General features: G+C 43.1%; 1 protein-coding gene across 1 annotated transcript in view; it reads left to right on the forward strand.

Moving 5' to 3' along the window:
• The window catches only part of LOC143793188 (vomeronasal type-2 receptor 26-like), a 58,854-nt gene extending 43,136 nt beyond the window's left edge, over nucleotides 1–15,718 (forward strand). The window contains exon 2 of the mRNA XM_077279932.1: nucleotides 14,682–15,718. Coding sequence (XP_077136047.1) covers nucleotides 14,696–15,589 — 894 coding nt within the window. The 5' untranslated portion in view covers nucleotides 14,682–14,695 and the 3' untranslated portion in view covers nucleotides 15,590–15,718. The remainder of the gene's footprint in view (nucleotides 1–14,681) is intronic.
• The last annotated feature ends 1,824 nt before the right edge of the window (nucleotides 15,719–17,542 follow it).

Consider the following 17,542-nt stretch of genomic DNA (forward strand, 5'->3'; position numbering starts at 1 on the left):
GTCCATGCATCTGTTGTCAGGTGCACCTTTCTACTCACAGATTGCCTGAGCGCATGGACAATGCGGTCTTTTACATGCTGGTGGAGGGCTGGGATGGCTTTTCTCGAAAAGAAGTGTCGACTGGGTAGCTCGTAGCGTGGTACAGCATAGTCCATCAGGGCTTTGAAAGCTTTGGTTTCAACTAACCGTGTAAGCCGGTGCTATAGCGTTCGTGACGGGGCTCCATAGTCTCATCGGGGTCAGATTCTGGATCAGTACACTGCGAGGGCAATGTTCTGATCTGAGTCAAAGGAACAGCATAATAATCTGGCTGTGGCTGTGCATATGTGCACTCCATGTCCGATTCATCTTGTAATGGGCATGGCCTGTTAACAATTTCCCTTTCTAACCCAGGCATGGTATGTGTAAAGAGCTCCATGGAGTAACCAGTTGTGTTGCCTGACGCATCCTTCACTGTTGTTCTGGGTGAAGGACACAAGGAAGCGACTTGTTCCCGATCGGGAGCATCCACTGAAGATTCACTGCTCTGACATTTGGCACTTTCCGAGGAGGAGACGAAAGAGCTAGAGGCAGAGTCAGCAATGAAAGCCAATACTTGTTCCTACTGCTCCGGCTTCAAAAGCGGTTTTCCTACTCCCAGAAAAGGGAGCCTTCGAGGCCTTGTGTAGCCAGACGATGACGCTGGCTCAACAACTCGAGACTTAGGGGCTATATTGCTTTTCCCATGGCCACGACCACCTGATGCTCCACGACCACCACCACTACCACCATTACCAGCTGGCAATGAACGCGCACGGCCACGACCTCTTCCACCAGACTTCCTCATTATTGGAAAAATGTAACCTAACTAACAACCGTTAGGTGGTACGGTAAAACCAGGTAGAAGGTGTACGTGAACTTGTTGTGAATTTAAATCTCCCTTTTTATGTGTGGGAGAATGCAGGGGAAAATCAGGCCCACTGTATTACACTACACTGTTTGATTGGCAGACAGAGGCTGGCAGATATGACACTAACAGGACTGACGCAGATGCACACACTGGCAATAGAAATGTCCCTCTTTTTTAATATGGGAGACAAGGAATTTAATCAGGCTCACTATATCACAGTATAGTTCCTGTGGCACAAAATGACTAACAGATACCACAGACAGCACTTGCACAGATGCACAGAGTTGGAAAGATTATTCTCCCTTTATTTTAATTTTTTTTGGGGGATAAGGGAGACAAGTGATTTAATCAGGCACACTGTTATACAGTAGGTTTTCTGTGGCAGAAAAACAAAGACAGATGCCACACACAGGACTGGCACTAATGAAGATTTGCCAATCTTAATCTCCCACTTTTTTTTTTTGTTTTATGGGAGAATTAGGAAAAAATCAGGCCCACAGTTATACAGTAGGTTTTCTGTGGCAGAAAAACAAAGACAGATGCCACACACAGGACTGGCACTAATGCAGATTTGCCAATCTTAATCTCACAATTTTTGGGGGGGGATTATGGGAGAATTAGGAAGAAATCAGGCACACTGTTACACAGTAGGTTTTCTGTGGCAGAAAGTGGCTTGAAGAGATATAACAAAAAAAAAAGGGACTGTACCACAATTACTATCTCCCTACAGTAATCTCAGAAAAGTATGTCAGGCAGCAATAAAAAGGAGTGCTGCACACAAAAGTCAAAAGTGTGGACAAACAAACAAGATAGCTGTGCAGAAAGGAAGGAGCAACAGGATTTGTGCTTTTAAAAAAGCAGTTGGTTTGCACAGCGGCGTACACACAGCAACACAGCTATCAGGGAGCCTTATAACCTACAGAGCTGATGCACAGAAATCTAGCCTCCACTGTCCCTGCAAAGAAAAGGTGGTGTTGGACAGTGGAAATCGCTACAGCACAAGCGGTTTTGGTGTCAATTTACCCTGCCTAACGCTCTCCCTGCTTCTGACGAAGCGACAGCAACCTCTCCCTACGCTCAGATCAGCAGCAGTAAGATGGCGGTCGGCGGGAACGCCCCATTATAGCCCCTGTGATGCCATAGAAAGCAAGCCAATCACTGCCATGCCCTTCTCTAAGATGGTGGGGACCAGGACCTATGTCATCACGCTGCCCACACTCTGCGTGCACCTTCATTGGCTGAGAAATGGCGCTTTAAGCGTCATATGAAACGCGACTTTTGTGCGAAGATCGCGTACCGCATGGCCGATCCCACGCTGGGATCGGATCGGGTTTCATGAAACCCGACTTTGCCAAAAGTCGGTGACTTTTGAAAATGATCGATCCGTTTCGCTCAACCCTGATAAGGAAACATCTTGTTTCATTTATGAAAGAGGGACTCTTAAAGTCACAGAGCCTATTTTTAGAGGGGCATCAGGCAGTATTTATATTCTTAAAGGGCCATTATTAAACAGTGGGTCTCCTAAGCTGTTATTGCCTATGAAATGAGTGGCTGGGCTGCCAACAATTGCAACACACCCCAATCCCCCCCTGGAAGAAACATGGAGGAGGGGCTCATAAAAAACTGTCCCATTACCAAGGAGCGGGTCTCCTAGACTCGTACTGCCCATACACTAAGTGTATTGGCTGACCAACATTTCTCCATGGGGGGTAAATTTGAAAAAAAAAAAATCATGACAAAATAGTGTTTACTGTTTTGAGCTAGGGTGATGCCCATGGAGGCCCTCCTCCATGTTTCTTCCAAAGGGGGATTGGGGTGCCTGCAAATTTAGGTCAAGGCGGCCCTTGCACTCAATGCATAAAGAAACTGTATGGCAGGACCAACTGAAAAATGTGAAGTGGGTTTTCCTGTGGCCATCCAGTATCGGGGTTCAAAGGCTTATTGGGGTGCATATGACTTGATAGCAGGGCAGGCCTTACATTCAATGCAAGATTTTTTCAGGAAGCGCTCCTGTACCTCTTGTGAAAGGGGTGTTGGGGTGTGTTGTAATTCTAGGCAGCCCAGCCATTCACTGCATAGGCTATAACAGCATAGGAGACCCACTGTTTAATAATGGCCCTTTAAGAATATTAACCCCTTAATCCCGTATGACGTACTATCCCATTGAGGTGACCTGGGACTTAATTCCCAGTGACGGGATAGTACATCATATGCGATCGTCCGCGCTCACGGGGGGAGCACGGCGGATTGCGGCCGGGTGTCAGCTGACTATCGCAGCTGACATCCGGCACTATGTGCCAGGAGCGGTCACGGACCACCCCCGGCACATTAACCCCCGGCACACTGCGATCAAACATGATCGCAGTGTACCGGCGGTACAGGGAAGCATCGCGAAGGGAAGGGGCTCCCTGCGTGCTTCCCTGAGACAATCGGTACAAGGTGATGTACTCACCTTGTACCCAGTGTCTCCTCCCTGCAGTCCCCGGATCCAAAATGGCCGCGGGGCTGCATCCGGGTACTGCAGGGATTACTTCCGGGTGCAGACCAGGCTCTAGTAAGCCTGCACTGCTGTATGTCAGATCGCCGATCTGACAGAGTGCTGTGCAAACTGTCAGATCGGCGATCTGTGATGTCCCCCCTGGGACAAAGTAAAAAAAAAAAAATTTCCACGTGTAAAAAAAAAAAAAAAATTCCTAAATAAAGAAAAAAATATATATATTATTCCCATAAATACATTTTTTTATCTAAAAAAAAAAAACAATAAAAGTACACAAATTTAGTATCACCACGTCCGTAATGACCCAACCTATAAAACTGTCCCACTAGTTAACCCCTTCAGTGAACACCGTAAGAAAAGAAAAAAAAGAGCCAAAAAACAATGCAATTATCATACCGCCAAACAAAAAGTGGAATAACACGCAATCAAAAAGACGGATATAAATAACCATGGCACCGCTGAAAAAGTCATCTTGTCCCGCAAAAAACGAGCTGCAATACAGCATCATCAGCAAAAAAATAAAAAAGTTATAGTCCTCAGAATAAAGCGATGCCAAAATAATTATTTTTCCCATAAAATAGCTTTTATCGTATAAAAGCGCCAAAACATAAAAAAAAATGATATAAATGAGGTATCGCTGTAATCGTACTGACCCGAAGAATAAAACTGCTTTATCAATTTTACCAAACGTGGAATGGTATAAACGCCTCCCCCAAAAGAATTTCATAAATAGCTGGCTTTTGGTCATTCTGCCTCACAAAAATCGGAATAAAAAGTGATCAGAAACTGTCACATGTCCGAAAATGTTACCAATAAAAACGTCAACTCGTCCCGCAAAAAACAAGACCTCACATGACTCTGTGGACCAAAATATGGAAAAATTATAGGTCTCAAAATGTTAAGACGCAAAAACTTTTTCGCTATAAAAAGCGTCTTTTAGTGTGTGACAGCTGCCAATCATAAAAATCCGATATAAAAAACACTATAAAAGTAAATCAAACCCCCCTTCATCACCCCCTTAGTTAGGGAAAAATAATAAAATTAAAAAAATGTATTTATTTCCATTAGGGCTAGGGTTAGGGTTAGGGCTAGGGTTAGGGCTAGGGTTAGGGCTTGGGTTAGGGTTAGGGCTAGGGTTAGGGTTAGGGTTTGTTAGAGAAGGGATTTCCAACCTACTCAGTTATTCTGTCTTTTAGGTACCTACGCAATGAAGCAATAATCAGAGAGACACACGCTCGTTGTCTGTCCAAATAGTCTCATGCTCTTTATTTTTAGGGCTGGGCTTTTAAAGGCCCAAGATCAAAAGGAAATGTAGGGTTACATAATAAATTGGCACATACATCCTGGGACACAAGATAGATTAGGTGAAAAGAATGTAGGGCGTCTTTGCAAATGCCTGTGGTTTTATGAGATGTTGGCTGGACATTGACATTTCTGGATGTTTTTCGAACAGAAAAACATAATCTGGGCAATAACAACCTAACGACCAGATGTCCTTGACATTTTCTGGGAAATTCTTGACCATTGTTATTTAAGATATACGGGAAATGAGACTCAGATGATGACCTTGTGCAATACTTTGTTTTTTTAGCTATTTTTCTGATATAAATGAAAATGAAGATTAACCATTTCTTTAACAATTCTCCTCTTTTTATCATCTGATCTACCTTGCCCTAGATGAACCCTTCCTGTTACTCAGGTCTGCAAGATAACCGTATTTCACGAAATACATGGCTTATCCAGTGTATATCATGGGATACCGACATGCTGTGCCCATTCAAATTATACTTGTGGGTTAGACCTTCTGTTCCTTCTAACCCTATTTCTATCGAGGGATTATTATAAGGGGATGATATAGATACATTTTTATGACATAGAAGTACAGACATTTATATTAATATATTAAAATATATGTTAGAAAATAGAATATAGTTTTTGTTTGTTAGTATAATTCATAGAGTCCATATTGTCAATGAGTCTTTGGAAGTTCTCTGTGGGCTCTTTGTCTTTTATCAGACCTTTGGTCTTCTGAAATACAATCCGCCAAGTCTACTGAAGTTTGATTGTTGCAGAATATGCATTCAGGTTGGAGTGCAGTTATTGAGGTAGTCATCACTTGGGTTTGCTTTATTATCAAGGTAATGATCAACTTTAGCTTTACGTTTACCTGGAAAACATTTACAATTAGAACTGAGAATTTTCTTTATTGCATAACAAATAACTTTATCATCACTGCAATGATTAGTATCACTAAAGCTGCTTGAATTAGGGCATGAATTACACCCGATATCCATACACCTATTCCTTTGAACAGGTTCACGGGGTTTAACCATAAGAGCCATTCAGGGAGGGGTAAATCATCCAGTGAATTAGCTTTTTGCACCCCTTCCCTTTATCATTTCAAGTTATTCTATATCAGGAGTAACTCTCATTAGTCCAGAAGGATCTATATATATATATATATATATATATATATATAGCAGCAACAGGCAGGTCCTACCACCTGACAGAAGCCTCCTTGAGAGGCTGTGAGATAATTATGTACTATAGAATGATGATTAATAATAGCTATGAGCTGTTTCATGTAGGCTGATTTAACATTTAGAGCATCAAATAAATAATCAGTTATACTATCAAAAATGTCACCTAGTCGATACATACCAACACATATTCATAGATGCCTACCTCTAGAAGCTGCATGAAATTAATTTGTGGTGGCTGGAGCAGGTACAATGGTCAGGCGGTGCACTGGTCCCACATTTAGGCATACACAGACTACGCATCCCTATACGAATATAGCAGCAGCTCAATGGAATTCTGGGGTCACCTAATTAGCTTTTACCTGACTTACCATTGCATCTTTGGACTGATGGGATAGTCCATGAGAGAGAGCGCACATCATGGGGAACAGTGCCCTAGGAAGGCAGTACTTACTGTCCGCTCTCCTCAGTCCATCTTCTTGCTTCACACAGTAGTGCCTTTGCCAGTCTTCCTTTTCCGGTGCAGAAGCCTGACCTTGCAGCCTCTGAAGCAGTTGTAGGTCCCTCTCCCCGGACACCTGTACAGTGTATACTTCTGCGGGGAGAGGTAACAGCGCAGCGGCTTTTGCTGCAAGGTCAGCTCTGTTGTTGCCTTCGGCTTCCCTAGTGCGCTCTCTGGTATGAGCCTGCACCTTGATTATTGAAACTTTCTTTGGCAGTTCTAGCGCCCTGAGGAGCTGAGCAACCAAGTCTGCATTGTTAACGGGTTTACCAGAAGAACCAATAAACTTTCTGCTCTTCCATATGGGACCGCAATCATGGAAAATGCCGAATGTGTGGCACTATCAGTAAATGCTCTGCCATTATACATGCTTCAGCGAGTGCTTTCAGTTCAGCTTCCCGAGCAGACATCCTAGGAGGTATAGCTTCACTTTTTACCACCTCATGTTGGTCAACTATTGCACAACCTCTATGAGGTGCTATATCTGTGGAGAAAAAAAAACTGTGACCCATTTACATAAAGCTCTAGAATTACATTAGAGATTGGTGTCTCTTGCATATTGGCAAGTATTTGTGTTAAAATAGTACACCCATAACGTCCCCCCGGATTTATGACAGTGCAAACAGAAAGGGAGGTCATAACTAGGATTTCCTAGTGCTGGGGCTGAGAGAATGGCTTCCTTCCGGTCCTTAAACCCCTCTTTGGCTTCTGGGGTCAGTTGGTATGGCTGACCCTTGTTTCACATTGACAGCACATCAAATAGAGGGTGCATGATTTGTGATGCAGAGGGAATCCATTCTCTACAGTAGCCGATCAGCCCTAGGGATGTTCTCAGTGCACTGATGGACGTGGGCACAATTGCTCAGCTTATGGCCTTTTACCCTTTCTGGTGTTATGTGTTTCAGCTGAGGTGAAATGCAGCGACCTAAGAAAACAACTTTTTCCTCTCTCTCTCTCTCTTTTTTTTTAAATATTATTTTGCTGTTTATCTCTTGAAACCTTACATCCTTCATGGTACAAAAAGATTAGCAAAGAATCTGTTTCGATTAGTCATACCTGTTTGCTCTCTGCTCAGGGGATATTGTCTAATACACACTGGTACAGTACCTGGCTTCAATTTAATGGATGCTTGTGTTATCCTTAAGAAACCAACCTCTCTCTTATCCTTTACCCATACTGCAGCTGATATTTGCTCCATCATTTGCTGAATGTCCTCATCTTTGTCAATTTGCAGTTTTTCATCATGTAGCTAAATTAGCGACATCATAGTGGAGAGGGTTGCTCCAGACAATGGGCCTGTAACAGTAATACTTTTCTTCCAAACAATTAATAACTGCATTCATTGCACTCTTGATATCAGCACCTATCAAGGACATTTATCTGAGTCTAGCAATTGGGCACACAAGTCTGTGGTACGTGCTATTCACACATTCTTGGGTTCTGTTCATGCAAGGGATGGACTGCCCCATCTGTCCCTACACCCTTTACTGTTTTCCCTGTCATGAATCGTTGTGGCATATCCATTTTCTTATATCAGTACGACTCGCCATGTATCAATCAGGCATTTTAATTGTGTGAAAGTGATAGCCATCCTGGGGGGACCACTAGTTTTTTTTTTTACACTTCTCTTGGCCAACTATCCCATCTTTCCTTTTCTTCTCTCCCCCTGTTCCCCTGTGATACATACCTGTCCCCTGCACCGCAGTTTTCACAGCATTATTAAATACATCCGGAGGTATATTCACCATAACAGGGGTTGGCTTTAGCTGCTTCTTTTGCTCTCCTACTGTTAATCTGTTAAAGGCCCAAGATCAAAAGGAAATGTAGGGTTACATAATAAATTGGCACATACATCCTGGGACACAAGATAGATTAGGTGAAAAGAATGTAGGGAGTCTTTGCACATGCCTGTGGTTTTATGAGATGTTGGCTGGACATTGACATTTCTGGATGTTTTTCGAACAGAAAAACATAATCTGGGCAATAACAACCTAACGACCAGATGTCCTTGACATTTTCTGGGAAATTCTTGACCATTGTTATTGAAGATATACGGGAAATGAGACTCAGATGATGACCTTGTGCAATACTTTTTTTTTTAGATATTTTTCTGATATAAATGAAAATGAAGATTAACCATTTCTTTAACAGGTTAGGGTTAGGGTTAGGGCTAGGGTTAGGGTTGGAGCTAAAGTTAGGGTTAGGGTTGGGGCTAAAGTTAGGGTTAGGGTTGGGGCTAAAGTAAGGGTTAGGGCTTGGATTACATTTACGGTTGGGATTAGGGTTGGGATTAGAATTAGGGGTGTGTCAGGGTTAGGGGTGTGGTTAGGGTTACCGTTGGGATTAGGGTTAGGGGTGTGTTTGGATTAGGGTTTCAGGTAGAATTGGGGAGTTTCCACTGTTCAGGCACATCAGGGGCTCTCCAAACGCGACATGGCATCCGATCTCAATTCCAGCCAATTCTGCGTTGAAAAAGTAAAACAGTGCTCCTTCCCTTCCAACCTCTCCGGTGCGCCCAAACAGGGGTTTACCCCAACATACCAGCATACTCGGGATAAATTGGACAACAACTTTTGAGGTCCAAGTTCTCTTGTTATCCTTAATAAAATAAAAATTTGGGGGGCTAAAAAACAATTTTTGTGGGAAAAAAAGATTTTTTATTTTCACGACTCTGCGTTGTAAACTGTAGTGAAACACTTGGGAGTTCAAAGGTCTCACAACACATCAAGATAAGTTCCTTGGGAGGTCTAGTTTCCAATATGTGGTCACTTGTGGGGGGTTTCTACTGTTTGGGTACATCAGGGGCTCTGCAAATGCAACGTGACGCCTGCAGACCAATCCATCTAAGTCTGCATTCCAAATGGCGCTCCTTCCCTTCCAAGCTCTGCCATGCACCCAAACAGTGGTTCTCCCCCACATATTGGGTATCAGCATACTCAGGACAAATTGGACAACAAAATTTTGGGTCCAATTTATCCTGTTACCCTTATGAAAATACAAAACTGAGGGCTAAAAAATAATTTTTGTGATAAAAAAGAATTTTTATTTTCACGGCTCTGCATTATAAACTGTAGTGAAACACTTGGGGGTTCAAAGTTCTCACAACACATCTAAGTCAGTTACTTGGGAGGTCTAGTTTCCAATATGGGGTCACTTGTGGGGGTTTCTACTGTTTGGGTACATCAGGGGCTCTGCAAATGCAACATGATGCCTGCAGACCAATCCATCTAAGTCTGCATTCCAAATGGCGCTCCTTCCCTTCCGAGCTCTGCCATGCGCCCAAACAGTGGTTCCCCCCCCACATATGGGGTATCAGCGTACTCAGGATAAATTGGACAACAAAATTTTGGGTCCAATTTATCCTGTTACCCTTGTGAAAATACAAAACTGGGGGCTAAAAAATCTTTTTTGTGAAAAAAAAATAATTTTTATTTTCACGGCTCTGCGTTATAAATTGTAGTGAAACACTTGGGGGATCAAAGTTCTCAAAACACATCTAGATAAGTTCCTTAGGGGGTCTACTTTCCAAAATGGTGTCACTCGTGGGGGTTTTAATGTTTAGGCACATCAGGGGCTCTCCAAACGCAACATGGCGTCCCATCTCAATTCCAGTCAAATTTGCATTGAAAAGTCAAATGGCGCTCCTTCCCTTCCGAGCTCTGCCATGCGCCCAAACAATGGTTTACACCCACATATAGGGTATCAGCGTACTCAGGACAAATTGCAGAACAATTTTTAGGGTCCAATTTCTTCTCTTACCCTTGGGAAAATAAAAAATTGGGGGTGAAAAAATCATTTTTGTGAAAAAATATGATTTTTTATTTTTACGACTCTGCACTATAAACTTCTGTGAAGCACTTGTTGGGTCAAAGTGCTCACCACTTGTGTTGAGCGATACCGTCCGATACTTGAAAGTATCGGTATCGGAAAGTATCGGCCGATACCGGCAAAATATCGGATCCAATCCGATACCGATACCCGATACCAATACAAGTCAATGGGACTCATGTATCGGACGGTATTCCTGATGGTTCCCAGGGTCTGAAGGAGAGGAAACTCTCCTTCAGGCCCTGGGAACCATATAAATGTGTAAAAGAAAGAATTAAAATAAAAAATATCGCTATACTCACCCTCCGACGCAGCCGGGACTTCAGCGAGGGAACCGGCAGCGTTGTTTGTTTAAAATTCGCGCTATTACTTGGTTACGTGAATTCCCGGCTTGTGATTGGTCAGGTCGGCCACGTTGCCGGGACGCGGACCAATCACAGCAAGCCGTGACGAAATTACGTCACGGCTTGCTGTGATTGGTCCGCGTCCCGGCAATATGGCCGCCCTGACCAATCACAAGCCGTGACGTCACGGGAGGCTGGACACGCGCTCATTTTAAAATGGGCGCGTGTCCAGCCTCCCGTGACGTCACGGCTTGTGATTGGTTGCGCCGCGGTCAACCAATCACAAGCCGGGAGGCTGGACGCGCTCATTTTAAAATGGGCGCGTGTCCAGCCTCCCGTGACGTCACGGCTTGTGATTGGTTGCGCCGCGGTCAACCAATCACAAGCCGGGAGGCTGGACGCGCTCATTTTAAAATGGGCGCGTGTCCAGCCTCCCGTGACGTCACGGCTTGTGATTGGTTGCGCCGCGGTCAACCAATCACAAGCCGGGAGGCTGGACGTGCTCATTTTAAAATGGGCGCGTGTCCAGCCTCCCGTGACGTCACGGCTTGTGATTGGTCAGGGCGGCCATATTGCCGGGACGCGGACCAATCACAGCAAGCCGTGACGTAATTTCGTCACGGCTTGCTGTGATTGGTCCGCGTCCCGGCAACGTGGCCGACCTGACCAATCACAAGCCGGGAATTCACGTAACCAAGTAATAGCGCGAATTTTAAACAAACAACGCTGCCGGTTCCCTCGCTGAAGTCCCGGCTGCGTCGGAGAGGTGAGTATAGCGATATTTTTTATTTTAATTCTCTCTTTTACACATTTTAACATTAATGTTGTTGCGATACCCGATACCCGATACCACAAGAGTATCGGAATCCCGGTATCGGAATTCCGATACAGCAAGTATCGGCCGATACCCGATACTTGCAGCATCGGAATGCTCAACACTACTCACCACACATCTAGATAAGTTCCTTAAGGGGTTTACTTTCCAAAATGGTGTCACTTGTGGGGGGTTTCAATGTTTAGGCACATCAGGGGCTCTCCAAACGCAACATGGCGTCCCATCTCAATTCCAGTCAATTTTGCATTGAAAAGTCAAATGGCGCTCCTTTCCTTCCGAGCTCTGCCATGCGCCCAAGCAGTGGTTTACCCCCACATATGGGGTATCAACATACTCAGGACAAATTGTGCAACAAATTTTGAGGTCCATTTTCTCCTGTTACCCTTGGTAAAATAAAACAAATTGGAGCTGAAATAAATTTTGTGTGAAAAAAAGTTAAATGTTCATTTTTATTTAAATATTCCAAAAATTCCTGTGAAACACCTGAAGGGTTAATAAACTTCTTGAATGTGGTTTTGAGCACCTTGAGGGGTGCTGTTTTTAGAATGGAGTCACACTTGGGTATTTTCTATCATATAGACCCCTCAAAATGACTTCAAATGAGATGTGGTCCCTAAAAAAAAAATGGCGTTGTAAAAATGAGAAATTTCTGGTCAAATTTAACCCTTATAACTCCCTAACAAAAAAAAAAATTTTGGATCCAAAATTGTGCTGATGTAAAGTAGACATGTGGGAAATGTTACTTATTAAGTACTTAGCATGACATATCTCTGTGATTTAAGGGTATAAAAATTCAAATTTGGAAAATTGCGAAATTTTCAAAAATTTGCCAAATTTACATTTTTTTCACAAATAAACGCAAGTTATATCGAATAAATTTTACCAATATCATGAAGTACAATATTTCACGAGAAAACAGTGTCAGAATCGCCAAGATCCGTTGAAGCGTTCCAGAGTTATAACCTCATAAAGGGACAGTGGTCAGAATTGTAAAAATTGGCCCGGTCATTAACGTGCAAACCACCCTCGGGGCTTAAGGGGTTAATGCTGCCTGATGCCCCTCTAAAAATAGGCTTTGTGACTTTAAGAGTCCCTCCTTCAGAAAAGAAACATGATGGGTCTGCTTATGTGTCACACACCACATGGCCAGCTAGCGTTGTTAAATGTTACAATGACATTTCCCAGTGAATGCATTTGTATTGGTTGAAAGCAATGTTAAAGTTGAAAATGCATCAAAAACGCGGCGTGTGAACATAGCCCAAGTGGTGGAGGAACATTTCGGTCTGGAGTTAATTATTTTGACTTATATACAAGTCATTAACGTGGAAAGGATGTACCTTAACATATTTCTCAACAAAATCCATTTTGGTTTTGTTTTTGTATGTTTTTGGTGCACCTGTAAAAATGGAGTGAAACTCTGACAACATTGCTTACAGCTGTGACCTAGAAGTCAAAAATGCTTCCAGTGGCGATCCCCATGATGTCCCTGTGTCATTTGAGGAGTGTTTTCATAATTTTCAGACATTTTTAGACCATAAAAGGACCCCGGGGGGATCGCGGTAAAAATACTTGGGTTTCCCATAGACTTACATTGGGCTCATTGCTCGGGTCGAGTACCTGAGTATCCCAATCTGCTCGACCCAAGCAACCGAGCATTTTAGTACTCGCTCATCACTAGTCATCACTTAATTCTGTGAGCATGCAGCTTTTCTCTTCTTCTCTATTCATTAGCATGCTATTGCAGAAACCCTAACTCCAATATTGTTTAGTTGTGCCCTCCATATTCAATTCTCTAAAAGGATATTCCAGGTTGGGACAATCAGGTCACCTGGCCACATACCTCAAAAGACTGTTAGCTGTCTAAGCTTGGTGCCCGCCAATTGCGGGTTACCACTGGTGGGTATAGCTGGCTCTGGAAGACCCCAAAGTCGTAGCAGCTCGAATTCCAGTGTGCCATTGGAAGAGTGAGACTGTGATTTGCATCATCTTGGACATTTACTGGGACAGTTCTATATTTTATTGTCTGTTTGTGGACCAATAAACTATTGCCACACTGTTTTACCCTCACCCTGTGTTATCTGAGTAGTATTCTGCCCATGAGAAAGGAGTGTGGACATTAAGAGGGATGAGCCCTGGTCCATGCAGTCTTTTTAAAGACATCTGAGCCAGCGGACGAGAGCACAGACTGACCCTCACGTCTCCACATCTACTTTAAGAAAAGTTGTCCCCAAATGCTTTTACACATGTAAAATAACAAACAGAGCTCATCTTCCTTGGGTCCAGCACAAAGTAGATGGCACAAATCACAGAGCTTTGTGTTTGGCTGCAGTGATGCTGGGCACGTAAGTAGTAACAAGTTATCTGTGTTTTATCGCTGCTGCCCAAAAATGTTTATCTTCATGAACAAACTAATGTCAGTGTCTTTGTGATTCCATGACCTTATTTTGAGGGTGTGAAGGGTTGTGTGGTCTAAAAAAAAGTCTGTGTATTTTGTCCAATTTGTCCAGAAAAAAAATTACCAAAGGAAATGGCGACCCTGCATGCACAAAAAACATGTAGCAGTAAAGTATGATATTTATTGTTTATACTGAGAGAGATATGACATGTGATGGGCATTTAGTCATCCAATAAAACTTATTTGTATTTAACATTGATGGAAAGATAGATATTAGACAGATTCACAGACAGACAGATAGATAATAGATAGATAATATATAATAGACAGATAGGAAATAGATAATAGATGATAGATATTAGATAATAGATAGATAAATAATGGATAATAGACAGATAGATAATAGGCAGATAGATAATAGGCAGATAGATAGTTAATAGATAGATAATAGATAATTCATAGATAATAGATAGATAGATGATAGATAGATAGATAGATAGATAAAGCCAAAATATGGGAAGAAGCATCCACAAATTATTTAAGGAGTAAGGTGGACTTGGGTCCACATGGTGTGGCGATGTTTTGGTTCCCAAAATCATTTATTATGCATGATAAAGGCTCTTGGGAGCCATAACGTCACCACACCATGTGGACCCAATAAAGTCCACCATACTCTTTAAGTTATTTTTGTTGTGCTGCTTCCCATTTTTTGTTTTTATATACAGTATTAGACAAGTATACAGGTTGTTTGCCAGGAGATCTGGGCAGCCACCTATTTGGAAAGTGTGCTGTTCCATTTTTTCTAAAATAAATAGATTATAGATAGATAAATAGATAGATAGATAATAGATAGATAATAGATAGTTATTCTTCCCACAATAAAAGTAACACGTTATGTAATTTTCCTACAGACAGCGAGATCTGCATGAAATGCCAAATTGACAAATGGCCAAATGAGAAGAGAGACCAGTGTCTGCCTAAAGTGATGGAGTTCATCTCTTACCAGAATGACACAATGGCTTCGGTATTTTCCTGTATCTCGGTCTTCGGATGTCTTGTGACCGGCTTCACATTTGGGATATTTATTTCCTACCGGGACACTCCTATTGTTAGAGCCAATAACCGGAACCTGAGTTACCTCCTCCTGGTCTCCATCTTTCTCAGCTTTCTCTCTGTGTTTTTGTTCCTCGGTCGTCCCAATGATGTAACTTGTAGATTACGTGAAACCAGTTTTGGATTTTTCTTCTCCGTAGCCGTCTCTTCACTTCTCGCCAAGACTGTCATGGTTTGTGTTGCTTTTAAGTCCACCAAGCCAGGAAGTGCCTGGAGAAAATGGCTGAATGTGAAACTGCCCTATACCATAGTGTTGTTGTGTTCTTCCCTTCAGGTTGTAATCTGTGTTTTGTGGTTGACTATTTCTCCCCCATTCCAAGATCTGGACACTGAGACTTATCCTGGGATTCTCATCGTTCAGTGTAATGAAGGCTCAGATATCTGGTTCTACTCCATGTTGGGTTATCTGGGGCTCCTGGCAGCTATGAGCTTTGTCCTGGCTTTCATGGTGAGGACATTACCGGACAGTTTCAACGAGGCTAAGTACATCACCTTCAGCATGCTGGTGTTCCTCAGTGTCTGGATTTCCATGATCCCGGCTTATCTGAGCACCAGAGGGAAGAACATGGTGGCTGTGGAGATATTTGCAGTGATGGCTTCCAGTGCTGGACTTTTAGGTTGTGTGTTTTTCCCTAAATGCTTTATTATTTTGTTTAAATCTGGAATGAATAAAAAAACGGAGCTGCTCGGAAAAAGAAAGGAATGACTGCACAATATTAGGAACCACTGATAATAATGACTAATTCTGTACATTAGACCCATAGAAACCATTTTAAAGTAAGATGCAAGATTCTCTATCAACCTGTGTATGAAATAAACATATAAAAATGTATTATCCCGTTATCTCCAGTAATTGATCTTTTTATCAGGACGTCTCATATTTGTATTAGAGTTTGGGAAATGTAGAAATTTCTCTGTGGTTTTGGTAAATGATCTGCTTAATCCTTAAAGAGAATCTTTTAGCAGTTTCTCCATGTTAAACTGGACTCATCATGGAATAGCTGCTGCAGAGCTGAACACAACACAGCTTTTATCCTATAATTTCTTATCTCCATTGTGGAGATATGAGATTAGAAATATAGGTTATAATTTATGAAGAGCACAAATGGGCATCACCAGAGAATATTATCTGGGAGCGTGCAGGAAAAGAAGAAACATGTATCTAGAATGTCAAAAGAACATGCTTTCTCCTCCGAGATGTAATGACAGATAGTCCTGCTCTCTGCCTGATCTCTGCCTAAAATCTACTGCAGAGTGTGATTACAAACATGTTTAGCTTTCATCTCTCAGCAGTGAGTGTGGGAGAAGGAATTACAGCTGTACTGACAGTCCATTGAGGGGAGAGCTGCAACTGCAGAGGTGTTTGTAATCATGACCGCGTATCGCCAATGCAGGATCCTTTCAGTCATGAATCCTCAACCCCAACTACCTTGCTCCCTTTTAAACCATACCCTTTTAACTACCCAATGAATTGACACGAAGACATAAATTTCTTTTGGATAATTTGGCCACAGCGGCCATTTTATTAACAAACAAATACATTAATAACAACATGTAAACATTGTAAATATAAAACCTCGAGGGGAGGGTTCTTGGAGCAAATAATCTGGCTCATAATAGGCCGAAAGCCTACCACAAAATTTAACCAAAAACACGTATTTACCCTCAGCCGTAACCACCAGCTCGAGGGCACCATGTAACCCGTTTCGGGCAAACCAACCCCAAAGCTCCCGAGGTAAACACCCCATCCAGAGCCTGTAACAAAAGCCAGATCAACCCTATAAGCATCATCACCAACTCCAAGAACTCCACCCCCCGCCACACACGAACAGCCCTGACCACCTCAGGCTCGTGAGTGCCCCACCACCGCCTCTTTCTACACCTTCCTGTAGACCGAGCGCCCATAAATCCATACCTATCTCGTTAAGATGCACTCCATCATCTCGCCAGAAATTCCCGACCCCGGCCTCCAGCTCAAAGTGTCTAACGGCAATACCACCGTTCCGCGACACAAAACTCGCCACCGACCTATTCAATTTCACCCTGGCCCTGTTAATCCCTTTTTGGGAACGGGCCTCCCGCCACCTCCGGCGTGGCACAATGTCCGACCACACCGTCAGAATACCAGGAAAAGAAACCCACAGTCTCAAAAAATCGAAACGGATATCCCAAATCAATTCCCTCACTGGTTTTGCCCCCAAATCGTTACCTCCCAAGTGAACCACCAAGATGTCCGGGGTGGCAAGTGGGTGGCACGGGAGAATTCCGACAACAAGCTACGCCACAACATACCACGACAACCCATCCAACGAATGACCACTGCCTCCCAACCAAAACCCAGTTGCCTACCATTCAACCTAGCGTCGGCCCGGAGGGCACCCCCAGTAAACGAAAGAGTGTCCAACAATCCAAGCCAAGGAGGGGGGCCGACCTGTAAAACATAACCACAATTAACAAACACAAAAAAACACACCCCAGCTTTGCTGAATCAATGTCGCACATAAGACAGGTAACGATTAGAACTCCACCTGCCTATTTTCTTAATCACCTCCGGCCCCAGGCCCAAACCATCGGCCTCGGACACAGCCCCAATCCGAAAAGAGTGCGAACCGAAATTTTCCGGATTAACACCCAGATATTCCAAGCCTCTCTTCAAAAT

The sequence above is a fragment of the Ranitomeya variabilis genome, chromosome 1 (assembly GCF_051348905.1).
Source record: "Ranitomeya variabilis isolate aRanVar5 chromosome 1, aRanVar5.hap1, whole genome shotgun sequence".
NCBI lineage: Eukaryota > Metazoa > Chordata > Amphibia > Anura > Dendrobatidae > Ranitomeya > Ranitomeya variabilis.